The 27,453-nt window shown below is 45.5% G+C and overlaps 2 protein-coding genes across 2 annotated transcripts; one reads left to right on the top strand and one right to left on the bottom strand.

The window, feature by feature from the left end:
• Positions 1-1,904: 1,904 nt before the first annotated feature.
• cfap410 (cilia and flagella associated protein 410) lies at positions 1,905-8,376 on the bottom strand. The gene is made up of 7 exons (XM_036966040.2): positions 7,682-8,376; positions 7,567-7,585; positions 7,150-7,196; positions 5,195-5,424; positions 4,852-5,032; positions 4,682-4,763; positions 1,905-3,292 (listed from the first exon to the last, which is right to left on the bottom strand). The coding sequence occupies exons 1-7, from the start codon at positions 7,756-7,758 to the stop codon at positions 2,993-2,995; spliced, it is 936 nt and encodes a 311-aa protein (XP_036821935.1). The 5' UTR covers positions 7,759-8,376; the 3' UTR covers positions 1,905-2,992.
• A 3,399-nt stretch (positions 8,377-11,775) lies between these two features.
• On the top strand, positions 11,776-20,186 carry rpl37a (ribosomal protein L37a). Its single transcript, NM_001165241.1, is given in 4 exon segments — positions 11,776-11,807; positions 13,829-13,957; positions 15,493-15,575; positions 20,028-20,186. Coding segments are annotated over 4 exon segments (279 nt in total). The 5' UTR covers positions 11,776-11,804; the 3' UTR covers positions 20,092-20,186.
• Positions 20,187-27,453: the final 7,267 nt, after the last annotated feature.

Below are 27,453 nucleotides of genomic sequence, written 5' to 3' on the forward strand. Positions count from 1 at the left end.
CCTCTTATCTGCTCGTCGTCCTCTTGAGTTTGTACATCTCAATTGTCAGTAGAAACCACATTTGATAAAGCAAGTCAGCCATATCAGCTATATTTTTTTTAAAGGCAGTAAATGAGGCTGAATGTTTTGCTGCCAGACAAGGCTCCGCTGATAGCCAGGTGTAGCAGTGGTAAGGATTCACTCCTTGGTACTGAAAATAAAGCTCTGCTGTTGGGACAGCTTTATGTTGGCCCTAACAGTTTTTGGGCACCGTTATAGTGCAATTAATGTATTGTTTAGAATTGTGTTGTGGCTTTGCTGGCATGCATCTAAAACTTTTAAAAAATGTTTTCCCCACCAAGATTTACATGCTAAAATCACCACTGCAAGAAGACCAAGACGAATGGATGCACTCATTAGCATTGCTACAAAATGTGAATGAAAACGACTCCTCCGATGGTGAGGAAGAAATTAATCATAGTGACATCTCTGATGAGTATTCTTCTGATTCTAGGCCTCAACCTGAACTTACACCTCTGAGGCCTGAGCGCAATAAAGCCATAACTGTGTGCCTTGAGCAGGTGCCCACACCACCACCAAAAGAAACAGGAGAATTCTACAGGCTATTATCAGCACAAAATGTCATCATTGAGGGAGCCGGCCCTACACCTCCAGCAAGAAACTAAATCAGCAACACAACAGCTTTCATTGTTCATGTGACATGCTCCAACTGACTGCTATCATATCAACACTTGTATTCAAATCAAATGTATTTATAAAGCCCTTTTTACATCAGCTAATGTCACAAAGTGTTTATAAAGAAACCCAGCGAAAAACCCCAAACATCAAGCAATGCAGATGTAGAAGCACAGTGGCTAGGAAATCTCCCTAGAAAGGCAGGAATCTAGGAATAAACCTAGAGAGGAACTGTGGGTTTGCGCAACCGACGAATTTCTGCACAAACGGTCAGAACCCATCTGAGAGAATCTAGGAATAAACCTAGAGAGGAACCAGGCTCTCATTATGCCATTATTGCTTTTGCCATTATTGCTCATTCTGGCGCCGGCCCTGGAAGGTGAGCATTTGCCCACTGAACTCGGTTACAATGCCGAACTGCAGTCAGGTCAAGACAACGAGTTTCCCTGAGACGGTTTCTGAGTTTGTGCAGAAATTCTTCGGTTGTGCAAATCCACAGTTTCATCAGCTGTCTGGTCTCAGACGATCCCACAGTTTCATCAGCTGTCTGGGTGGCTGGTCTCAGAGGATCCCACAGTTTCATCAGCTGTCTGGGTGGCTGGTCTCAGAGGATCCCACAGTTTCATCAGCTGTCTGGGTGGCTGGTCTCAGAGGATCCCACAGTTTCATCAGCTGTCTGGGTGGCTGGTCTCAGAGGATCCCACAGTTTCATCAGCTGTCTGGGTGGCTGGTCTCAGACGATCCCACAGTTTCATCAGCTGTCTGGGTGGCTGGTCTCAGACGATCCCACAGTTTCATCAGCTGTCTGGGTGGCTGGTCTCAGAGGATCCCGCGGGTGACAAAGTTGAATGTGGAGATCCTGGGTTGGCGTGGTTACACGTGGTCTGCATTTGTGAGGCCAGTTGGACGTACTGCCAAATCGTCTAAAACGATGTTGCAGGCGGCTTATGGTAGAGAAATTAACAAATTCTCTAGTAACAGCTCTGGTGGACATTCCTGCAGTCAACATGTCAATTGCGCGCGCCCTCAACTTGAGACGTTTGGCATTGTGTCATGTGACAAAACTGCACATTTTAGAGTGGCCTTTTATTGTCCCCAGCACAAGGTGCACCTGTGTAATGATCATGCTTTTTAATCAGCTTCTTGATATTATCTTGGCAAAGGAGAAAAGCTCACTAACAGGGAAGTAAACAAATTTTGTGCACAAAATGAGAGAAATAAGCTTTTAGTACGTATGGAAAATGTCTGGGATCTTTTATTTCAGCTCATTAAACATGGGACCAACACTTTACATGTTGCATTTATATATGTTTTGGTTCAGTGTACATAAACTGTTGTATGCATGTATGTTGTCAACTCTTAAATTTAGTTTTTTTTTTTTTTATGCATTAAAGTGTCTCTTTATTAACACAAAGCAGTTTGCAAAAACACCATTCACTGATTAAGGAAAGGCAGATAGCGACGCGCTGCTAGAGAATAGATAGCGACGCGCTGCTAGAGAATAGATAGCGACGCGCTGCTAGAGAATAGATAGCGACGCGCTGCTAGAGAATAGATAGCGACGCGCTGCTAGAGAATAGATAGCGACGCGCTGCTAGAGAATAGATAGCGACGCGCTGCTAGGGATTTGATAGCGACGCGCTGCTAGGGATTTGATAGCGACGCGCTGCTAGGGATTTGATAGCGAAATGCTGCTAGGGATTTGATAGCGACGTGCTGCTAGGGAATTGATAGCGCCATGCTGCTAGGGAATTGATAGCGACGCGCTGCTAGTGAATTGATAACGACGCGCTGCTAGTGAATTGATAACGACATGCTGCTAGGGAATTGATAACGACGCGCTGCTAGTGAATTGATAGCGACCCGCTGCTAGTGAATTGATAGCGAAATGCTGCTAGGGAATTGATAACGACGCGCTGCTAGTGAATTGATAGCGACATGCTGCTAGGAAATAGATAGCGACATGCTGCTAGAGAATAGATAGCGACAACGATTAGCTCTGACTTCTCCCTTCAGTCTCCTCTATTTGGCTAAAAGCCTGTCACAACAATACTGAAGCCTGTGTGTACCAAGGTTTGGTGGGTGTGTGAGCCTGGAGTAGGGTAAAGTCCCTAGACGCTGATCTTGGGTCCGTTTTGCATTTCCCCCCACTAATGGTGAAGGTTAGGATTGGGGGAGGGGAAGCTGATCCTAGATCTGTACCTAGGGGAGCATGTGAACCCTTACCTCTCCCTCTGGTCACGGAGCATAAACATGACTTGTGTGTCTACCTCAGTGTTGGGTGGTTGCGTTAGTGTTTAAAGTCAGTGTGTGTGTGTCAGTGCTCGATGTCGGTCGTTCTCTCTCTGGAGTTTGTCAGTGTGTGTGTGTCGATGGTTCCATCTCCCTGCAGTGTGTGTGTGTCGATGGTTCCATCTCCCTGCAGTGTGTGTGTGTCGATGGTTCCATCTCCCTGCAGTGTGTGTGTGTCGATGGTTCCATCTCCCTGCAGTGTGTGTGTGAGCTTGGGGTGTGTGTGTGATCGAAGCTGTCTGTTCTGGGTTGCCATGTGAACGATGCGTAGCTCCTCCTCCTCCAGATCTTTCAACAGCATCAGCACTGCCTCCAGAGTGTGGGACTGGAAACGCACACACACACACACACACATCATCAATACATACCTACAAACAGTACATACATACATACATACATATAGTACATACCTACATACACACGCACATACATACAGTACATACACACATACAGTACATACCTACATACACACATTTGAAATACATGAATGAAGCCATAGTATGAATGGAAGACCCCATCACCAAATAGTTAGTGTGTAGACAGCAGAGGAGTGTTGTCTGGGTAGCAGAGAAGGGTCTGGGTAGCAGAGGAGGGTAGCAGAGGAGTGTTGTCTGGGTAGCAGAGGTGGGTCTGGGTAGCAGAGGAGTGTTGTCTGGGTAGCAGAGCAGTGTTGTCTGGGTAGCAGAGGAGTGCGGTCTGGGTAGCAGAGGAGTGTTGTCTGGGTAGCAGAGGAGTGTTGTCTGGGTAGCAGAGGAGTGTTGTCTGGGTAGCAGAGGTGGGTCTGGGTAGCAGAGGAGTGTTGTCTGGGTAGCAGAGGAGTGTTGTCTGGGTAGCAGAGGTGGGTCTGGGTAGCAGAGGAGTGTTGTCTGGGTAGCAGAGGTGGGTCTGGGTAGCAGAGGAGTGTTATCTGGGTAGCAGAGGAGTGTTGTCTGGGTAGCAGAGGAGTGTTGTCTGGGTAGCAGAGGAGTGTTGTCTGGGTAGCAGAGGAGTGTTGTCTGGGTAGCAGAGGAGTGTTGTCTGGGTAGCATAGGTGGGTCTGGGTAGCAGAGGAGTGTTGTCTGGGTAGCAGAGGTGGGTCTGGGTAGCAGAGGAGTGTTGTCTGGGTAGCAGAGGAGTGTTGTCTGGGTAGCAGAGGTGGGTCTGGGTAGCAGAGGAGTGTTGTCTGGGTAGCAGAGGAGTGTTGTCTGGGTAGCAGAGGAGTGTTGTCTGGGTAGCAGAGGTGGGTCTGGGTAGCAGAGGTGGGTCTGGGTAGCAGAGGAGTGTTGTCTGGGTAGCATAGGTGGGTCTGGGTAGCAGAGGAGTGTTGTCTGGGTAGCAGAGGTGGGTCTGGGTAGCAGAGGAGTGTTGTCTGGGTAGCAGAGGAGTGTTGTCTGGGTAGCAGAGGTGGGTCTGGGTAGCAGAGGAGTGTTGTCTGGGTAGCAGAGGAGTGTTGTCTGGGTAGCAGAGGTGGGTCTGGGTAGCAGAGGAGTGTTGTCTGGGTAGCAGAGGTGGGTCTGGGTAGCAGAGGAGTGTTATCTGGGTAGCAGAGGTGGGTCTGGGTAGCAGAGGAGTGTTGTCTGGGTAGCAGAGCAGTGTTGTCTGGGTAGCAGAGCAGTGTTGTCTGGGTAACAGAGCAGTGTTGTCTGGGTAGCAGAGCAGTGTTGTCTGGGTAGCAGAGCAGTGTTGTCTGGGTAGCAGAGGAGTGTTGTCTGGGTAGCAGAGCAGTGTCTATTACCTTCCTAGCTGCAGGTCGAGGTGATGGGGAGGAGAACTTGTCTCTAGGAATAGGCTTCATCCCCAACTGTTCCCGGATCTTACTGTAGAGGGTTAGGAGACAGGGTTTAGGAGACAGGGTTTAGGAGACAGGGTTAAAGGTGTGTAACGTTGTGAGGGGGCGGGTCTTACTTGGTCTCCTCCATACTGTAGTTTAGGGGGTCGTTCTCTGATTCCGCCTCTGTCTGTCCATTGGTGGAGCTGACGTTCTCCGGCTGGCCACCGGTCGAGAACTGCTTCTGGGCGGCGGCAGGGGGTGTGGTTATCTCCTCTCCCTCGTTGAGAGCGAAAACAAGCTCCTCCTCTGTCACCACTGGACACACACACGTTAGTACACACACACACACACACACGTTACTACACACACAGTTGCAACAGCCCAAAACCTAAATCGGACCCCTACGGCTTCAGGATATAAGTACTTGAAGCATACTTCCCCAAAACACAAACATTGTCACAGCTGAAGACAACTGACCCTGGTTGTCCAGTTTGTGTAGGCGTGGCAGGCATCGCAGCACGTTGAGACGGTATTGGCTGGGGACTGTTCCGCAGCAGGGGTTCTCAGCCAACCAGAGCACTCGTAGGCGTGTGAGGGGGCGGAGATGGGAGAGCTCTGAGAGAGAAGGGATGAGGTTCCGTCTGAGGTACAACTCACTCAGACACACACAGCCCGACAGAGATGACAGGGACAAGATGGAGTTCACACTGGAGAGAGAGGACCTGGTTAATGTAGGGTGTCGTCAAGGTTGATTTATCATATGCACAGCAGGCAGCGTAGTGTTACATTGAACCTTTATTTAACTAAACAAGTCAGGTTAAGAACAAATTCTTATTTACAATGACGGCCGGCTGTGACTTCATCAGTCCCAATTTGACAAGCACTTGATAATGCCTCGAATTTCACGTCGGCATCCCCTTTGTGTGGTCGTAATGCCCCCTAAAATACATGCCTTTTGCGGGCCAGTGGCCGTTGTGCCTTTCGGCTGAATATAATATTCATAATTCCCTTCTCCTGGCTGCGTGCCGAAGCACCTCTCACTCACATCCGTCACGTGATCTCACAGGCTACAAGTGAAGACAGACACAACTGCACGTGTCCTTATCCAATTCCGAGGTGCATATTGAAGATATTGGATGAACTGTCCAACAAGATGAGTAGGCCTAACGAACAGCAAAATCACTAGCCAATGTCAATCTACTATCCCCCATAGTACAACAGTTGACCTGTTCTATGCCAGAAAGAAATATTCCAAACATAGTCTTGGACAGTTGTGGGATGCGATAGATCCCACATTAATACAACCACTAGCATCAACACACCTTTTATATGCAATGTGGCTGACGCAACAGATCAGAACGTTTAGCTTAAAATGTTAATAAATTATTAGGCTACTTCTTCACATTATAAGCTCAGCAATGTGCACACAGAAGAAGGCTATAAGCGCGAATGTTCAATTAGCAGGAAAACACCCGTGTCAAAGGTGATCGCAAATGCACTTATGCATGTAATGCTTTTATTATAAAGGTGCATTTTTATGGCTAAAATGATCTTCCCCAAACATGAAACTCTCGTGCTACTTATGTATGTAGGTAGGCTCTACACCCCTTGTAAAGCAGATTAATGTGCTTCATTTTAAGAAGTTATTTGGCCACTTTAGTTGTGATACAAACGTTATCTGCTCCCGAGTGGCGCAGCGGTTTAAGGCACTGCATCTCAGTGCTAGAGACATCACTACAGAGCCTGGTTTGATTCCAGGCTGTATCACAACCGGCCGTGATTGGGAGTCCCATAGGGCGGTGCACAATTGGCCCAGCGTCGTCCGGGTTTGGCCGGTGTAGGCCGTCATTGTAAATAAGAATTTGTTCTTAACTGACTTGCCTAGTTAAATAAAGGTTAAATAAAATATACAATTCACAAGTGATAGGATAATATTGTCAGCCATCAGACTATTCTTGATTTATTATTGCCTTTAAATATACTAAATAATATGTGTGAAATTAGTTTTGGTTTAGAATGGACCATTATCATGCACATGTCTCAGAACAGGGGCAGCGGGAAAAAAGAAATGTAATCTATGGAATTAAATAGCGAATGGAGGACACTTTTCCCCCGTGATTCATTTTCATGCCAGTAGGCTATACTCTTGTTGTAAAGGGAAGCAATGTTAGGCGGCAGAGTAGGGTAGCCTAGTGGTTAGAGCGTTGGACTAGTCACCGAAAAGTTGCAAGTTCAAATCCCGGGAGATAGAATCCCGAATTCCGAATTACTAATGACCAGCAGCAGCATCAGAGCTTGGAGAAGCCTAATTACCGTGACTAAATGGTCACATGGAATTTGACTGCCATCATGGCGGTAATACATTCACCGTAACAGCGTAATACATTCACCGTATGTGTGTGTGTGTGTGTGTGTGTATATAGACAGCCAACCTGAGAGTCAGGACCTCGATGTGGGGTATCTGGGTAAATATGGAGATCTAGAGAGAGGAGGGATAGAGGGAGGAGAAATAGGAGGGATGGATAGAGGGAGGAGAGAGAAAGGATGGATAGAGAGATAGGATGGAGAGAGCGAGAGGGAGGAGAGAGAGGATGGAGAAAGAGGAAAGAGAGAGGGAGGAGAGAAGATTGATTGAGGAGAGGGTGGAGAGGGGGGGGAGAGGGAGAGAGGGGGAGGAGAGAGAGAGGACGGATGGAGGAGAGAGATAGAGAAGGAAGGAAGAACTTTAGAGTTGAGACAAAGCTAACTAGTTAGCTAGCTAACCACTTAAACATGGGATATTAAAATGATATTCTGTCAACCCAGAACAGCTAAAAACAAACATAGAAATTGAGAATACACATACTCACGTCCGTCAAGTTGCAGCCCCTGAAAGGGAAAGACAAAACATTGGACACATTAGAGAAATGAGGACGGTCCACTAACTATAGGATAGTTAGCTAACCCATCTAGCCTCCCACCTACCAGCAGTTGAGTTTCTTCACACTGTCCAGATCCGAGGCCTTGGCTTTGGCCAGGACCAACTTCCGTGTTAGCTTCATACTGCAGACGTGTTGTGGGTGATTATACGAGTCTCTAATAACCAATTATCGATCCAAACTAAAGTATCGTGGCAATGCAGCTCCCATCAGATAATTTATAGCAGCTACACAGCACACCTACCGGACCAGTAACGCCTGTGTGTGTGTGTACTGTAAACGGGCGGGCTACCGTGGCGTCTGTAGTTACCGACGTTACCGGACGTTACCATCCGGTTAACCATTTCCACTCTCACACTCACAAAGAGCAGATGGAAAGGTGTCACATATAACAGATGTACTTTAGAAGAAATGAGAGGAGGGGTCCTGCGTCGTCAGTGGGTCCCGCGGTGCATTCTGGGACATGGCGAGTCCTCCAGGGAGACCGTTGGGCGCTTCCTCAAAAACACACAACAGTAGTATGACTTCCGCCAACAACAACATTATGGATATATATATATATATAATTTTTTTTACCGTGATGTGAGATAATTAAATTGTTCTCTGTAATCTCGTATCGTTTTGTAATCGTGACATGTACGTACTTTCGAGGAAAACAGTGAGGTTTTGTCGACGTGCCAGTCGGATCGAGGAAACTCGGACATGTCTGCCTTGTTAGAGGTTAAACACGATGCGCGAGTCGGAGCGTCCTGACAACGCGACATCATACCCTGACTTTCACAAGGGATTTTATTTTTTACAAACTGTACTTTTTGTGTTGAGCATCCAGAAACAATTGTGCATTTATTTTGGCAGTGTCTACATGTAAATATATATATATATATGGAATGATATTCATCGTTTTATAATTGTTAATATTCTTGATGAGTTTAGTTTTTTTTAAATGGGAGAATGTGCTGCTCGATTTCCTTAATAATAATAAGGATAAAGAAAAAAATTTTTATCTGCATATTTCCGTAATGGAAAGCTTACTCTATGAAGTGTGCGTGTGCAATAACTAAATGTGCCTTTGCACTCCTCCTAAACAACGCATTTAAATAAATAAAACTTTGGCTAAGGGTAAAGTCTACAAAACGGAGTCCACTCTGTTCATAACAAATTCTAGTTTTGGGAACAGAAAACTGAGCCCAGTTTAACCTCTATCATTGTCCTGTCCAGCCACAGCACTGAGCCCAGTTTAACCTCTATCATTGTCCTGTCCAGCCACAGCACTGAGCCCAGTTTAACCTCTATCATTGTCCTGTCCAGCCACAGCACTGAGCCCAGTTTAACCTCTATCATTGTCCTGTCCAGCCACAGCACTGAGCCTACAGTTTAACCTCTATCATTGTCCTGTCCAGCCACAGCACTGAGCCCAGTTTAACCTCTATCATTGTCCTGTCCAGCCACAGCACTGAGCCCAGTTTAACCTCTATCATTGTCCTGTCCAGCCACAGCACTGAGCCCAGTTTAACCTCTATCATTGTCCTGTCCAGCCACAGCACTGAGCCCAGTTTAACCTCTATCATTGTCCTGTCCAGCCACAGCAATGAGCCCAGTTTAACCTCTATCATTGTCCTGTCCAGCCACAGCACCGAGCCCAGTTTAACCTCTATCATTGTCCTGTCCAGCCACAGCAATGAGCCCAGTTTAACCTCTATCATTGTCCTGTCCAGCCACAGCACTGAGCCCAGTTTAACCTCTATCATTGTCCTGTCCAGCCACAGCACTGAGCCCAGTTTAACCTCTATCATTGTCCTGTCCAGCCACAGCACTGAGCCCAGTTTAACCTCTATCATTGTCCTGTCCAGCCACAGCACTGAACGGTACTGTCCACAAATGTCTTGTTAACAAACTATAGTTTTGGCAAGTCGGTTAGGACATCTACTTTGTGCATGACACAAGTCATTTTTCCAACAATTGTTTACAGACAGATTATTTCACTTAGAATTCACTGTATCACAATTCCAGTGGGTCAGAAGTTTACATACACTAAGTTGACTGTGCCTTTAAACAGCTTGGAAAATTCCAGAAAATGATGTCATGGCTTTAGAAGCTTCTAATAGGCTAATTGACATAATTTGAGTCAATTGGAGGTGTACCTGTGGATGTATTTCAAGGCCTACCTTCAAACTCAGTGCCTCTTTGCTTGACATCGTGGGAAAATCTAAAGAAATCAGCCAAGACCTCAGAAGAATAATTGTAGACCTCCACAAGTCTGGTTTGTCTTTGGGAGCAATTTCCAAACGCCTGAAGGTACACATTTATCGGTGCAAACAATAGCACGCAAGTATAAACACCATGGGACCATGCAGCCGGCCTACCACTCAGGAAGGAGACGCGTTCTGTCTCCTAAAGATGAATGTACTTTGGTGCGAAAAGTGCAAATCAATCCCAGAACAACAGCAAAGGACCTTGTGAAGATGTTGGAGGAAACCGGTACAAACGTATCTATATCCGGGGGCCTTGGATATAGACGACAGCGCAGTGGTCTAAGGCGAGAGATTCTGGGTTCGAGCCCAGGTTCCGTCACAGCCGGCCAAGACCGGGAGGTTCATGGGGCGACGCACAATTGGCCCAGCATCGTCCGGGTTAGGGAAAGTTTGACCGGCAGGGATATCCTTGTCTCATCGCGCACTAGCGACTCCTGTGGCGGGTCGGGCGCAGTGCACGATGACCAGGTCGGCAGGTGTACAGTGTTTCCTCCGACACATTGGTGCAGCTGGCTTCCCGGTTGGATGTGTGTTGTGTCAAGAAGCAGTGCGACTTGGTTGGGTTGTGTTTCGGAGAACACATGGCTCTCGACCTTCGCCTCTCCTGAGCCCGTACGGGAGTTGTAGCGATGAGACAAGATAGTAGCTACTAACAATTGGATACCACGAAATTGGGGAGAAAAAAGGGTACATTTTTTAAAAATAAAAAATACTTTTTAAAGTATCTATATCCACAGTAAAACGAGTCCTATATCGACATAACCTGAAAGGCCGCTCGGCAAGGAAAAAGCCACTGCTCCAAAACCGCCATAAAAAAGCCAGACTATGGTTTGCAACTGCACATGGGGACAAACATTGTACTTTTTGGAGAAATGTCCTCTGATGAAACAAAAATACAACTGTTTGGTCATAATGACCATCGTTATGTTTGGAGGAGAAAGGGGGAGGCTTGCAAGTCGAAGAACACCATCCCAACCCTGAAGCACAGGGGTGGCAGCATCATGTTGTGAGGGTGCTTTGCTGCAGGAGGGACTAGTACACTTCACAAAATAGATGGCATCATGAAGCAGGAAAATTATGTGGATATATTGAAGCAACATCTCAAGACATCAATCAGGAAGTTAAAACTTGGTCGCAAATGGGTCTTCCAAATGGACAATGACCCCAAGCATACCTCCAAAGTTGTGGAAAATTGCTTAAGGACAACAAAGTCAAGGTATTGGCAGACTTATAGAGGGAAGCTTGTGGAAGTCTACCTAAAATGTTTGACCCAAGTTAAACAATTTAAAGGCAATGCTACCAAATACTAATTGAGTACGTTAACTTCTGACCCACTGGGAATGTGATGAAAGAAATAAAAGCTTAAATAAATAATTATATCTATTATTCTGACATTTCACATTCTTAAAATAATAGTGGTGGTCCCAACTGACCTAAGACAGGGAATTTTTACTCTGATTAAATGTCAGGAATTGTGAAACACTGAGTTTAAATGTATTTGGCTAAGGTGTATGTAAACTTCTGACTTCAACTGTGTATACATGCATATAGCTTTTATGACATTATTAACATTAGAATCCTGTGTATTGTGGCTATAATGTACATAGACAGTTTGGTTATTTTATTAATTTATTTGCATTTGGTTCAAGAAACTCTGGCTGTTTTTATCTTATTATAGGGGAGAAAAAAAACATTTACTAGATCAATATTCCTCTAGTGATGTATCACTTGTAGACAGACCCAAAACTACATTTTAAAATATTTAAAACCTTTAATTTGTAACTACTTTTCTCTCTCAACTGGGGCTCAGAAGGCCCAGGACAGCGCCGACATCCCACAATGCAACACGTTCCACTGGGGTAAAGTGCGCCTGCGACCTCAGCTCTTCCTCTTTGGACCGACGTCTCCTCAGCAACAATGGTGAGCCCAAAATGTTCCCGTCTTAATCCACACCAATCTATCTAATCCAATGCGAATAATTGATCTGGTGGTCTGTATATATAATTCGCAATTAGATCCACAAATTATTACAGATATTATTGTGAACAAAATGCCAAAATATATATATACATTTTTTTGTGTTCGCATACCTGAAAGTCGTAGCAATGGCCGCCCAGTACGTGCATGGCTTTCGGCTTGGTGTCAGGTTTCTGGCTGAAACCGAGTGTACTCGGTACAGCGGGGAGTGTGTTTTTTGTAATATTGCAGCAGTCGCCAGACCCAAAGCATGGTCCGTGTCAATAACTCGTTATAAGCAAGCAACTAGCCTGTTTTTAGCATGCTCATCTGGAAAGGCTAAACTCCCAGTCCCTCCTCGCTGCTTTCACTAGAGGCGGCGTGGCTAATGTTCGGAGAAATACCGGTAACCGCGACTACCGATATTCCCGAGTGGGGTTGTCAGAGGTCTTAGTCTTCTGCCTTTAAGCCGAGAAGTCAACGGGAGCGCTAGTTGATTGCATGCTTTTACAACTTGGCTAATCGCTAACTTTATGCTTCTGTAATGTTGTTTAGGAAGAGACTGTCCTTGGCTAGTCAAATTGGCTGAATGGTTTGGCATTGCCTCTGTTTAGATATCTAGCGGTGGTTTGGCATTGCCTCTGTTTAGATATCTAGCTGTGTTGTGGCATTGCCTCTGTTTAGATATCTTTCGGTGGTTTGGCATTGCCTCTGTTTAGATATCTAGCGGTGTTGTGGCATTGCCTCTGTTTAGATATCTAGTGGTGTTGTGGCATTGCCTCTGTTTAGATATCTTTCGGTGGTTTGGCATTGCCTCTGTTTAGATATCTGGCTGTGTTGTGGCATTGCCTCTGTTTAGATATCTAGCGGTGTTGTGGCATTGCCTCTGTTTAGATATCTAGTGGTGTTGTGGCATTGCCTCTGTTTAGATATCTTTCGGTGGTTTGGCATTGCCTCTGTTTAGATATCTTTCGGTGGTTTGGCATTGCCTCTGTTTAGATATCTAGCGGTGTTGTGGCATTGCCTCTGTTTAGATATCTGGCTGTGTTGTGGCATTGCCTCTGTTTAGATATCTAGCGGTGGTTTGGCATTGCCTCTGTTTAGATATCTAGCTGTGTTGTGGCATTGCCTCTGTTTAGATATCTGGCTGTGTTGTGGCATTGCCTCTGTTTAGATATCTAGTGGTGTTGTGGCATTGCCTCTGTTTAGATATCTTTCGGTGGTTTGGCATTGCCTCTGTTTAGATATCTTTCGGTGGTTTGGCATTGCCTCTGTTTAGATATCTTTCGGTGGTTTGACATTGCCTCTGTTTAGATATCTGGCTGTGTTGTGGCATTGCCTCTGTTTAGATATCTGGCTGTGTTGTGGCATTGCCTCTGTTTAGATATCTGGCTGTGTTTTGGCATTGCCTCTGTTTAGATATCTAGCGGTGTTGTGGCATTGCCTCTGTTTAGATATCTAGCGGTGTTGTGGCATTGCCTCTGTTTAGATATCTAGTGGTGGTTTGGCATTGCCTCTGTTTAGATATCTGGCGGTGGTTTGGCATTGCCTCTGTTTAGATATCTAGTGGTGGTTTGGCATTGCCTCTGTTTAGATATCTAGCGGTGGTTTGGCATTGCCTCTGTTTAGATATCTAGCGGTGGTTTGGCATTGCCTCTGTTTAGATATCTAGCGGTGGTTTGGCATTGCCTCTGTTTAGATATCTGGCTGTGTTTTGGCATTGCCTCTGTTTAGATATCTAGTGGTGTTGTGGCATTGCCTCTGTTTAGATATCTGGCTGTGTTGTGGCATTGCCTCTGTTTAGATATCTAGCGGTGGTTTGGCATTGCCTCTGTTTAGATATCTAGCTGTGTTGTGGCATTGCCTCTGTTTAGATATCTAGCGGCGTTTTGGGAGGGCTATTTCCTATCACAGTAAAGTGAGATTTGCTAACTTGAGAGAGTTGTGTATGAATAATTGTGTTTATTAATTATGGTCTTCCTCAGGCTAAGCGCACCAAGAAGGTGGGGATTGTGGGTAAATATGGCACGCGTTACGGCGCGTCGCTCAGGAAGATGGTGAAGAAGATTGAGATCAGCCAGCACGCCAAGTACACCTGCTCCTTCTGTGGCAAGGTACGGTCCACACCTCTAACATATACAGCCAGGTACACCAAGGTGCGGTCCACACCTCTAACATATACAGCCAGGTACACCAAGGTGCGGTCCACACCTCTAACATATACAGCCAGGTACACCAAGGTGCGGTCCACACCTCTAACATATACAGCCAGGTACACTGAGGTGCGGTCCACACCTCTAACATATACAGCCAGGTACACTGAGGTGCGGTCCACACCTCTAACATATACAGCCAGGTACACTGAGGTGCGGTCCACACCTCTAACATATACAGCCAGGTACACTGAGGTGCGGTCCACACCTCTAACATATACAGCCAGGTACACTGAGGTGCGGTCCACACCTCTAACATATACAGCCAGGTACACCAAGGTGCGGTCCACACCTCTAACATATACAGCCAGGTACACTGAGGTGCGGTCCACACCTCTAACATATACAGCCAGGTACACCAAGGTGCGGTCCACACCTCTAACATATACAGCCAGGTACACCGAGGTGCGGTCCACACCTCTAACATATACAGCCAGGTACACCGAGGTGCGGTCCACACCTCTAACATATACAGCCAGGTACACCGAGGTGCGGTCCACACCTCTAACATATACATCCAGGTACACCGAGGTGCGGTCCACACCTCTAACATATACAGCCAGGTACACCAAGGTGCGGTCCACACCTCTAACATATACAGCCAGGTACACCAAGGTGCGGTCCACACCTCTAACATATACAGCCAGGTACACCGAGGTGCGGTCCACACCTCTAACATATACAGCCAGGTACACTGAGGTGCGGTCCACACCACTAACATATACAGCCAGGTACACTGAGGTGCGGTCCACACCTCTAACATATACAGCCAGGTACACTGAGGTGCGGTCCACACCTCTAACATATACAGCCAGGTACACTGAGGTGCGGTCCACACCTCTAACATATACAGCCAGGTACACTGAGGTGCGGTCCACACCTCTAACATATACAGCCAGGTACACTGAGGTGCGGTCCACACCTCTAACATATACAGCCAGGTACACTGAGGTGCGGTCCACACCTCTAACATATACAGCCAGGTACACCAAAGTGCGGTCCACACCTCTAACATATACAGCCAGGTACACCAAGGTGCGGTCCACACCTCTAACATATACAGCCAGGTACACTGAGGTGCGGTCCACACCTCTAACATATACAGCCAGGTACACCGAGGTGCGGTCCACACCTCTAACATATACAGCCAGGTACACCAAGGTGCGGTCCACACCGAGGTGCGGTCCACACCTCTAACATATACAGCCAGGTACACCAAGGTGCGGTCCACACCGAGGTGCGGTCCACACCTCTAACATATACAGCCAGGTACACCAAGGTGCGGTCCACACCGAGGTGCGGTCCACACCTCTAACATATACAGCCAGGTACACCGAGGTGCGGTCCACACCGAGGTGCGGTCCCACAGAACTGTTACTGATGTGTTATAACAATGCGGAGGTTAATCACAGCACTTAATTGTTTTTAATCTTCAGACTAAGATGAAGAGGAGGGCTGTTGGTATCTGGCACTGCGGGTCCTGCATGAAGACTGTTGCTGGAGGTGCCTGGACATACAAGTAAGTAGCAATGTGTGGGTGACGGGGTCTGGACGGTGACGGGGGTGTGTGGGTGACGGGGGTCTGGGCGGTGGGTGGATGACAGGGCGGTGGGTGGGTGGCGGGGGTCTGGGCGTTGGGTGGGTGGCAGGGTTCTGGGCGGCGGGGGTCTGGGCGGTGGGTGGGTGACGGGGGTCTGGGCGGTGGGTGGGTGACGGGGGTCTGGGCGGTGGGTGGGTGACGGGGGTCTGGGCGGTGGGTGGGTGGGTGACGGGGGTCTGGGCGGTGACGGGGGTCTGGGTGGGTGGGTGACGGGGGGTCTGGGCTGTAGGTGTTCTTCACCCCCTGGTTGATTCTCCCTCAGATCTGTTTGCTGTCTAGCCTCTAGAACTAGCCGGTAACATTTAAGTTTTAGTCATTTAGCAGATGCTCCTATCCAGAGCAACTTCCTGTTCATCTTCCGATGGCTAGGTGGAATCCACGTCAGTCATAGTAAGAGGTGAACGAACACATGCAGCACCTGACTGTTCCAAGAGGCTTTCTGGGGGGTGGGGGGGTTACAATGCTGTTTGTAGAGGTAGGGTTTTGTGTGCTTTTTGGAAGATGGGCAGGAACTCTGCTTTCCTAGCTTCAGGAGGAAGCTGATAACACCATTGAGGTGCCAGGACAGAAAGGAGATTGGCTTCGCGGGAGCGGCCCTCACGTAGGGTTGGGAGGGCCGAGAGACCTGAGGTGGCAGAACTGAGTTCTCGGGTTAATGTGTTGGGTTTGACGGTAGAGAGGTTCCTCTTGCTGCTCTGGGAGGGGGAATCGGAAGGCTGTATGGTATAGTTTAGTGGCTTCCTGTCTGTCATCTGCACCGATCTGGAAACAGTGTTACAGCAGGACTGGAACTAAATCCTGCACCCTCAGTTGTTCATCCTCAGTCTAATGCGGTTTTCACATGTCTCTTCTTAGAGAAGGTCAGAAAAAATCCGCCGCCATCACCTCATGTTTCATCATGATAATGCACGGCCCCATGTGGCAGGGATCTGGGCACAATTCCTGGAAGCTGAAAATGTCCCAGTTCTTCCACGATCCGCATACTTACCAGATATGTCACGTGTTAAGCATGTTTGGGATGCTCTGGATCAACGTGTACGACAGCGTGTTCCAGTTCCCACCAATATCCAGCGACTTCACACAGCCATTGAAGAGGAGTGGGACAACATTCCACAGGCCACAATCAACAGCCTGATCAACTCAATGAGAAGGAGATGTCTCGTTGCATGAGGCAAATGGTGGTCACACCAGATACTGACTGGTTTTCTGATCCACATCCTTAGAGTTTCTGTGACCAACAGATGTATATCTGTATTGCCCAGTCATGTGAAATCCATAGATTAGGACCCAATTTTACTTCAATTGACTGATTTCCTTCCATGACCTACCTCAGTAAAGTCTTTGAAATTGTCTTGTTTTTTTGTTCAGTACCTCTGGAACATGACTGTTGGGAGAAGATGGAGTAATGGGCCCTGTTGAAATAGTTTGGAAGCGCATTTTTCCTTCAAAGTTTTGTAGGAAGGACTCCGCCATCTATCCAGTCATATCAGTTTAGTGTTTTGTCCTAGGAAAGATGTGCCAATGGTTTTGAGTTCTAGCAGTGTTTCCACTGCAGTCATTTAGCTGTGGCGCTGCACAATTGTGAAATCCACTACACACCCAAAAATATTTGTTTTAAACAGGCAAGTCGGCTGGCTTGTTCTATGCATGAGAATAGGCTACTATTAATTTGTCAGCCATGATTTAGGCTAATAAAGTTAACTGGGCGTTCAATGCATGGTTAAGTGCTTTTAGAGAAGGCCTAGGCTATATGCCATTTCTTTCTATGGGGAGAAATGTGACACAAACGCACTAAATGCAATTCTACTACACTGACTGTAGACGTTAGTTGAACTTGGTTTTAATACCACACATTACAGGGTAGCCTACTCTACCTACATTGACAAACAGATCATTCAAAACTACCTTGACCCCAATTATTATACAAGCTTGGCACCCCTGTATTTGGGAAGTTTCTCCTGTTCTTCTCTGCAGATCCTCTCAAGCCCTGTTAGGGTGGATGGGGAGCGTTGCTGCACAGCTATTTGAATGTCTTTCCAGAGATGTTAGATCGGGTTCAAGCCCGGGCTCTGGCTGGGCCACTCGAGAACATTCAGAGACTAAAGGGATCTTAAAATTCAGACGAAATGACCTTAAAACAATTCCATATAGTTTAGTAGAACCTCCCCCCCTGGCTTAGACTCGTGTGGGGGGGAAAACTTGGGTGGCTGTCAATCCTATTTATATGTATCTACCTACTAGATGGTAAACCACATACCCGTGTGCTACACATCCTGGCACCTGCCGCGAACGCTACTTACTTAAAAAAATAAAATAAAAACATTTTATTTCACCTTTATTTAACCAGGTAGGCCAGTTGAGAACATGTTCTCATTTGCAACTGCGACCTGGCCAAGATAAGGCATAGCTGTGTGAACAGACAACACAGAGTTACACATGGAGTAAACAATAAACAAGTCAATAACACAGTAGAAAAAAAGGAGAGTCTATATACATTGTGTGCAAAAGGCATGAGGAGGTAGGCGAATAATTACAATTTTGCAGATTAACACAAGTGATAAATGATCAGATGGTCATGTACAGGTAGAGATATTGGTTTGCAAATGAGCAGAAAAGTAAATAAATAAAAACAGTATGGGGATGAGGTAGGTAAAAATTGGTGGGCTATTTACCGATAGACTATGTACAGCTGCAGCAATCGGTTAGCTGCTCAGATAGCAGATGTTTGAAGTTGGTGAGGGAGATAAAAGTCTCCAACTTCAGCGATATTTGCAATTCGTTCCAGTCACAGGCAGCAGAGAACTGGAACGAAAGGCGGCCAAATGAGGTGTTGGCTTTAGGGATGATCAGTGAGATACACCTGCTGGAGCGCGTGTTACGGGTGGGTGTTGCCATCGTGACCAGTGAACTGAGATAAGGCGGAGCTTTACCTAGCATGGACTTGTAGATGACCTGGAGCCAGTGGGTCTGGCGACGAATATGTAGCGAGGGCCAGCCGACTAGAGCATACAGGTCGCAGTGGTGGGTGGTATACGGTGCTTTAGTGACAAAACGGATGGCACTGTGATAAACTGCATCCAGTTTGCTGAGTAGAGTGTTGGAAGCAATTTTGTAGATGACATCGCCGAAGTCGAGGATCGGTTGGATAGTCAGTTTTACGAGGGTAAGTTTGGCGGCGTGAGTGAAGGAGGCTTTGTTGCGAAATAGAAAGCCGACTAGATTTGATTTTGGATTGGAGATGTTTGATATGAGTCTGGAAGGAGAGTTTGCAGTCTAACCAGACACCTAGGTACTTAAAGATGTCCACATATTCAAGGTCGGAACCATCCCGGGTTGGTGATGCTAGTCAGGCGTGCGGGTGCAGGCAGCGAACGGTTGAAAAGCATGCATTTGGTTTTACTAGCGTTTAAGAGCAGTTGGGAGGCCACGGAAGGAGTGTTGTATGGCATTGAAGCTCGTTTGGAGGTTAGATAGCACAGTGTCCAAGGTCGGGCCGGAAGTGTATAGAATGGTTGCTATCCATGCAGGTAATGCGCCCGGATGTGACGTTTGGGGAAATCTATCAAAAATGATTCGTGCCCAGACATAAGGACCATTCCACCCGTGAATACTATGGTCAGAAATGCTGATTTTTTTTCCCCAGGGTTCACCTCCTCAAAAAGGTCAATACTCTAACGCAACAATTTCAACTTTTTTACTGAGTTACAGTATGTAGGAAATTAGTCAATTGAAATATATTAATTAAGTCTATGGATTTCACATGACTGGGCAAGGGTGCAGCCGTGGGTGTGCCCTGGGGGGGGCATTGGCTGGGTCTGGCTCCCCAGCGGCCGGACCTATCAGAATGTTGGGCTTTATTACACCCACACGCATTGCTCAGCCCCCCCCCCCCGTACTGCCAAATTCTCTAAAACGATGGAGTCGGCTTACGGTAAAGCAATTAACATTCAATTCTCTGGCAACAGTTCTGGTGGGCATTCCTGCAGTCAGCATGCCAATTGTACGCTCCCCCAAAACTTGAGACATCTGTGGCATTGTGTTGTGTGACACAACTGGTCATTTTAGAGTGGCCTTTTATTGTCCCCAGCACAAGGTGCACCTGTGTAATGGTGGTGCTGTTTAATCAGCTTCTTGATATGCCACACCTGACAGGTGGATGGATTATCTTGGCAAAGGACATGCTCACTAACGGGGATGGAAACACATTTGTGCACAAAACGAGAGCTTTTTGTGCGTATAGTTAATGTCAGGATTAATTTTTTTGCTCATGAAACATGGGACCAACACTTAACATGTTGCTTTTTTTATATTTTTGTTCAGCGTAACTTGTTCCTCCTCTGTACTGAATCATTGTTCCCCTTTGTGTTCCAGCACGACGTCTGCAGTCACAGTGAAGTCGGCCATCAGGAGACTGAAGGAGCTGAAGGACCAGTAGAGGGTTACTTGGAGGGACCAGACTGTTGTGTTGTTTATCCTGAGCTGGACGCTGCCTCATCAAACATCCACCACAATAAAAAGCAGTCAAGAGAGGAACGCCTGAGTCTCTGTTACTATGTTGTGTTGCTGATTTTATTTCTACATTTTAGTCATTTAGTAGACTCTGATCCAGAGCCACTTTTTTAGCAGACTGATCCAGAGTCACTACAGTAGGGAGTCGTTTAGTTGACTGATTCAGAGCCACTACAGTAGGGAGTCGTTTAGTAGACTGATCCAGAGCCACTACAGTAGGGGGTCGTTTAGTAGACTGATCCAGAGCCACTACAGTAGGGGGTCGTTTAGTAGACTGATCCAGAGCCACTACAGTAGGGAGTCGTTTAGTAGACTGATCCAGAGCCACTACAGTAGGGGGTCGTTTAGTAGACTGATCCAGAGCCACTACAGTAGGGAGTCGTTTAGTAGACTGATCCAGAGCCACTACAGTAGGGGGTCGTTTAGTACACTGATCCAGAGCCACTACAGTAGGGGGTCGTTTAGTAGACTCTGATCCAGAGCCACTACAGTAGGGGGTCGTTTAGTAGACTGATCCAGAGTCACTACAGTAGGGAGTCGTTTAGCAGACTGATCCAGAGCCACTACAGTAGGGAGTCGTTTAGTAGACTGATCCAGAGCCACTACAGTAGGGGGTCGTTTAGTAGACTGATCCAGAGCCACTACAGTAGGGGGTCGTTTAGTAGACTGATCCAGAGCCACTACAGTAGGGGGTCGTTTAGTAGACTGATCCAGAGCCACTACAGTAGGGAGTCGTTTAGTAGACTGATCCAGAGTCACTACAGTAGGGAGTCGTTTAGCAGACTGATCCAGAGCCACTACAGTAGGGGGTCGTTTAGTAGACTGATCCAGAGCCACTACAGTAGGGAGTCGTTTAGTAGACTGATCCAGAGCCACTACAGTAGGGGGTCGTTTAGTAGACTGATCCAGAGCCACTACAGTAGGGAGTTGTTTAGCAGACTTATCTAAATCAAATTTTATTTGTCACATACACATGGTTAGCAGATGTTAATGCAAAATGCTTGTGCTTCTAGTTACGACAATGCAGTAATAACCAACGAGTAACCTAACAATTTCACAACTGTAAAGGGATAAAGAATATGTACATAAAGATATATGAATGAGTGATGGTACAGAACGGCATAGGCAAGATGCAGTAGATGGTATCGAGTACAGTATATACATATGAGATTAATGTGGGGTATGTAAACAAAAGTGGCATTGTTTAACGTGGCTAGTGATACATGTATTACATCAATTTGTAATTATTAAAGTGGCTGGAGTTGAGTCAGTATGTTGGCAGCAGCCACTCAATGTTAGTGGTGGCTGTTTAACGGTCTGATGGCCTTGAGATAGAAGCTGTTCTTCAGTCTCTCGGTCCCAGTTTTGATCCACCTGTACGGACCTCGCCTTCTGGATGATAGCGGGGTGAACAGGCAGTGGCTCAGTTGGTTGATAATCTTTCAAGAGCCACAACATTAGTGAGTCGTTTAGCAGACTTATCCAGACCCACTTAGCTAGTGCATCTATCTTAAGATAGCAAGGTGAGACAACCACATCAGTCGTAAGTACATTTTTCCTCAAAGCAGGTGGGGTTAATGTAGGTCTTTGAAGAGCTAGGATGGGCAGGGAAGGTCCTTATTCCAGCCAATGATTTTGTATACCGTGCCTTGAGAAAGTATTCATGACCCTTGACCCGTGGCGGCTGCTGAGGGGAGGACGGCTCACAATAATGTCTGGAACGGCGCTAATGGAACGGTGTCAAACACATAGAAACCATGTGTTTGTATTTGATAGCGTTCCACTTATTCTGCTCCAGGCGTTACCACGAGCCTGTCCTTCAATCAAGGTGCCATCGACACTTATTCCACATTTAGTTATAGCCGGAATTCAAAATGGATACAACAACAAAATGTCTAACCCAACTACACCACACTCCCATAATGACAAAGTGAAAATGGATACAACAACACAATGTCTAACCCAACTACACCACACTCCCATAATGACAAAGTGAAAATGGATACAGCAACAAAATGTCTAACCCAACTACACCACACTCCCATAATGACAAAGTGAAAATGGATACAACAACAAAATGTCTAACCCAACTACACCACACTCCCATAATGACAAAGTGAAAATGGATACAGCAACAAAATGTCTAACCCAACTACACCACACTCCCATAATGACAAAGTGAAAATGGATACAACAAAATGTCTAACCCAACTACACCACACTCCCATAATGACAAAGTGAAAATGTGTTTTTAGACATTTTGGCCAATTTATTAAATTAAATATATCTAATGTACATAAGTATTAATCTGTGAGTCAGGACATGTTAGAACCAGTGAACACATCTGTGAGTCAGTACGTGTTAGAACCAGTGAACACATCTGTGAGTCAGTACATGTTAGAACCAGTGAACACATCTGTGAGTCAGTACATGTTAGAACCAGTGAACACATCTGTGAGTCAGTACATGTTAGAACCAGTGAACACATCTGTGAGTCAGTACATGTTAGAACCAGTGAACACATCTGTGAGTCAGGACATGTTAGAACCAGTGAACACATCTGTGAGTCAGTACATGTTAGAACCAGTGAACACATCTGTGAGTCAGTACATGTTAGAACCAGTGAACACATCTGTGAGTCAGTACATGTTAGAACCAGTGAACACATCTGTGAGTCAGTACATGTTAGAACCAGTGAACACATCTGTGAGTCAGTACATGTTAGAACCAGTGAACACATCTGTGAGTCAGTACATGTTAGAACCAGTGAACACATCTGTGAGTCAGTACATGTTAGAACCAGTGAACACATCTGTGAGTCAGTACATGTTAGAACCAGTGAACACATCTGTGAGTCAGTACATGTTAGAACCAGTGAACACATCTGTGAGTCAGTACATGTTAGAACCAGTGAACACATCTGTGAGTCAGTACATGTTAGAACCAGTGAACACATCTGTGAGTCAGTACATGTTAGAACCAGTGAACACATCTGTGAGTCAGTACATGTTAGAACCAGTGAACACATCTGTGAGTCAGTACATGTTAGAACCAGTGAACACATCTGTGAGTCAGTACATGTTAGAACCAGTGAACACATCTGTGAGTCAGTACATGTTAGAACCAGTGAACACATCTGTGAGTCAGTACATGTTAGAACCAGTGAACACATCTGTGAGTCAGTACATGTTAGAACCAGTGAACACATCTGTGAGTCAGTACATGTTAGAACCAGTGAACACATCTGTGAGTCAGTACATGTTAGAACCAGTGAACACATCTGTGAGTCAGTACATGTTAGAACTAGTGAACACATCTGTGAGTCAGTACATGTTAGAACCAGTGAACACATCTGTGAGTCAGTACGTGTTAGAACCAGTGAACACATCTGTGAGTCAGTACATGTTAGAACCAGTGAACACATCTGTGAGTCAGTACATGTTAGAACCAGTGAACACATCTGTGAGTCAGTACATGTTAGAACCAGTGAACACATCTGTGAGTCAGTACATGTTAGAACCAGTGAACACATCTGTGAGTCAGTACATGTTAGAACCAGTGAACACATCTGTGAGTCAGTACATGTTAGAACCAGTGAACACATCTGTGAGTCAGTACATGTTAGAACCAGTGAACACATCTGTGAGTCAGTACATGTTAGAACCAGTGAACACATCTGTGAGTCAGTACATGTTAGAACCAGTGAACACATCTGTGAGTCAGTACATGTTAGAACCAGTGAACACATCTGTGAGTCAGTACATGTTAGAACCAGTGAACACATCTGTGAGTCAGTACATGTTAGAACCAGTGAACACATCTGTGAGTCAGTACATGTTAGAACCAGTGAACACATCTGTGAGTCAGTACATGTTAGAACCAGTGAACACATCTGTGAGTCAGTACATGTTAGAACCAGTGAACACATCTGTGAGTCAGTACATGTTAGAACCAGTGAACACATCTGTGAGTCAGTACATGTTAGAACCAGTGAACACATCTGTGAGTCAGTACATGTTAGAACCAGTGAACACATCTGTGAGTCAGTACATGTTAGAACTAGTGAACACATCTGTGAGTCAGTACATGTTAGAACCAGTGAACACATCTGTGAGTCAGTACGTGTTAGAACCAGTGAACACATCTGTGAGTCAGTACATGTTAGAACCAGTGAACACATCTGTGAGTCAGGACATGTTAGAACCAGTGAACACATCTGTGAGTCAGTACATGTTAGAATCAGTGAACACATCTGTGAGTCAGTACATGTTAGAACCAGTGAACACATCTGTGAGTCAGTACATGTTAGAACCAGTGAACACATCTGTGAGTCAGTACATGTTAGAACCAGTGAACACATCTGTGAGTCAGGACATGTTAGAACCAGTGAACACATCTGTGAGTCAGTACATGTTAGAACCAGTGAACACATCTGTGAGTCAGTACATGTTAGAACCAGTGAACACATCTGTGAGTCAGGACATGTTAGAACCAGTGAACACATCTGTGAGTCAGTACATGTTAGAACCAGTGAACACATCTGTGAGTCAGGACATGTTAGAACCAGTGAACACATCTGTGAGTCAGGACATGTTAGAACCAGTGAACACATCTGTGAGTCAGTACATGTTAGAACCAGTGAACACATCTGTGAGTCAGTACATGTTAGAACCAGTGAACACATCTGTGAGTCAGGACATGTTAGAACCAGTGAACACATCTGTGAGTCAGTACATGTTAGAACCAGTGAACACATCTGTGAGTCAGTACATGTTAGAACCAGTGAACACATCTGTGAGTCAGGACATGTTAGAACCAGTGAACACATCTGTGAGTCAGTACATGTTAGAACCAGTGAACACATCTGTGAGTCAGTACATGTTAGAACCAGTGAACACATCTGTGAGTCAGGACATGTTAGAACCAGTGAACACATCTGTGAGTCAGTACATGTTAGAACCAGTGAACACATCTGTGAGTCAGTACATGTTAGAACCAGTGAACACATCTGTGAGTCAGTACATGTTAGAACCAGTGAACACATCTGTGAGTCAGTACATGTTAGAACCAGTGAACACATCTGTGAGTCAGTACATGTTAGAACCAGTGAACACATCTGTGAGTCAGTACATGTTAGAACCAGTGAACACATCTGTGAGTCAGTACATGTTAGAACCAGTGAACACATCTGTGAGTCAGGACATGTTAGAACCAGTGAACACATCTGTGAGTCAGTACATGTTAGAACCAGTGAACACATCTGTGAGTCAGTACATGTTAGAACCAGTGAACACATCTGTGAGTCAGTACATGTTAGAATCAGTGAACACATCTGTGAGTCAGCACATGTTAGAACCAGTGAACACATCTGTGAGTCAGTACATGTTAGAACCAGTGAACACATCTGTGAGTCAGTACATGTTAGAACCAGTGAACACATCTGTGAGTCAGTACATGTTAGAACCAGTGAACACATCTGTGAGTCAGTACATGTTAGAACCAGTGAACACATCTGTGAGTCAGGACATGTTAGAACCAGTGAACACATCTGTGAGTCAGTACATGTTAGAACCAGTGAACACATCTGTGAGTCAGTACATGTTAGAACCAGTGAACACATCTGTGAGTCAGTACATGTTAGAATCAGTGAACACATCTGTGAGTCAGCACATGTTAGAACCAGTGAACACATCTGTGAGTCAGTACATGTTAGAACCAGTGAACACATCTGTGAGTCAGTACATGTTAGAACCAGTGAACACATCTGTGAGTCAGGACATGTTAGAACCAGTGAACACATCTGTGAGTCAGTACATGTTAGAACCAGTGAACACATCTGTGAGTCAGTACATGTTAGAACCAGTGAACACATCTGTGAGTCAGGACATGTTAGAACCAGTGAACACATCTGTGAGTCAGTACATGTTAGAACCAGTGAACACATCTGTGAGTCAGTACATGTTAGAACCAGTGAACACATCTGTGAGTCAGTACATGTTAGAACCAGTGAACACATCTGTGAGTCAGGACATGTTAGAACCAGTGAACACATCTGTGAGTCAGTACATGTTAGAACCAGTGAACACATATGTGAGTCAGTACATGTTAGAACCAGTGAACACATCTGTGAGTCAGTACATGTTAGAACCAGTGAACACATCTGTGAGTCAGTACATGTTAGAACCAGTGAACACATCTGTGAGTCAGTACGTGTTAGAACCAGTGAACACATATGTGAGTCAGTACATGTTAGAACCAGTGAACACATCTGTGAGTCAGTACATGTTAGAACCAGTGAACACATCTGTGAGTCAGTACGTGTTAGAACCAGTGAACACATATGTGAGTCAGTACATGTTAGAACCAGTGAACACATATGTGAGTCAGTACGTGTTAGAACCAGTGAACACATATGTGAGTCAGTACATGTTAGAACCAGTGAACACATCTGTGAGAGTCGTTAAGTAAGAGCTTTCCACTCCTGGATTGTACAATATAAGCACATTTTTATTTTTGATATTCTTCAAACTCTGTCAAGTTGGTTGTTGATCATGGCTAGACAGCCATTTTCAACTCTTGCTATAGATTTTCAAGATACTTTTAAGTTGACTAACTAGGCCACTAAGGAACATTCAATTTCATCTTGGTAAGCAACTCCAGTGTTTTAAGATTATTGTCCTGCTGAAAGGTAAATTTGTCTCTGGTGTCTTTTGAAAAGCAGACTGAACCAGAATTTTCTCTAGAATTTTTCCCTGTGCTTAGCTCTATTCCATTTATTTGTATAAAAATATAAACTCCCTAGTCCTTGCCAATGACAAGCATACTAATAACATGATGAGGCCACCACCGTGCTTGAAAATATGAAGAGTGCTACTCTGTTGGATTTTCCCAGAACATAACACTTTGTATTCAGGACATAAAGATAATTTCTTTGCCACATTTTTTTGCAGTTTTACTTTACTCCCTTATTGCAAACAGGATACATGTTTTGGAATATTTTTTATTCTGTCCTTTTCACTGTCATTTAGGTTAGTAATGTGGAGTAACGACAACCATCAGTTTTCTCATATCACAGCCATTAAATTGTAACTGTTTTAAGGTCACCATTGGCCTCGTGAAATCCCTGAGCGATGTCCTTCCTCTCCGGCATCTAAGTTGGGAAAGACGCCTGTATGTTTGTAGTGACTGGGTTTATTGATACACCATCCAAAGTGTAATAACTTCACTGTGCTCAAAGGGATATTCATTGTCTGCTTTTTTATTTCTACCAATAGGTGCCCTTTGTGAG

The sequence above is a fragment of the Oncorhynchus mykiss genome, chromosome 28, assembly GCF_057628025.1.
Source record: "Oncorhynchus mykiss isolate SJ-2025 chromosome 28, ASM5762802v1, whole genome shotgun sequence".
Classification (NCBI taxonomy): domain Eukaryota; kingdom Metazoa; phylum Chordata; class Actinopteri; order Salmoniformes; family Salmonidae; genus Oncorhynchus; species Oncorhynchus mykiss.

Excerpts from the sequence above, each read along its gene's own strand:
- cfap410 (XM_036966040.2), bottom strand. The coding sequence starts at position 7,758 with ATGAAGCTAACACGGAAGTTGGTCCTGGCCAAAGCCAAGGCCTCGGAT. Across the intron at positions 5,033-5,194 it reads ACACAAACTGGACAACCAGG|TGGTGACAGAGGAGGAGCTT; the intron begins GTCAGTTGTCTT and ends GTGTGTGTCCAG. Across the intron at positions 3,293-4,681 it reads CTCGACCTGCAGCTAGGAAG|TCCCACACTCTGGAGGCAGT; the intron begins GTAATAGACACT and ends GTGCGTTTCCAG.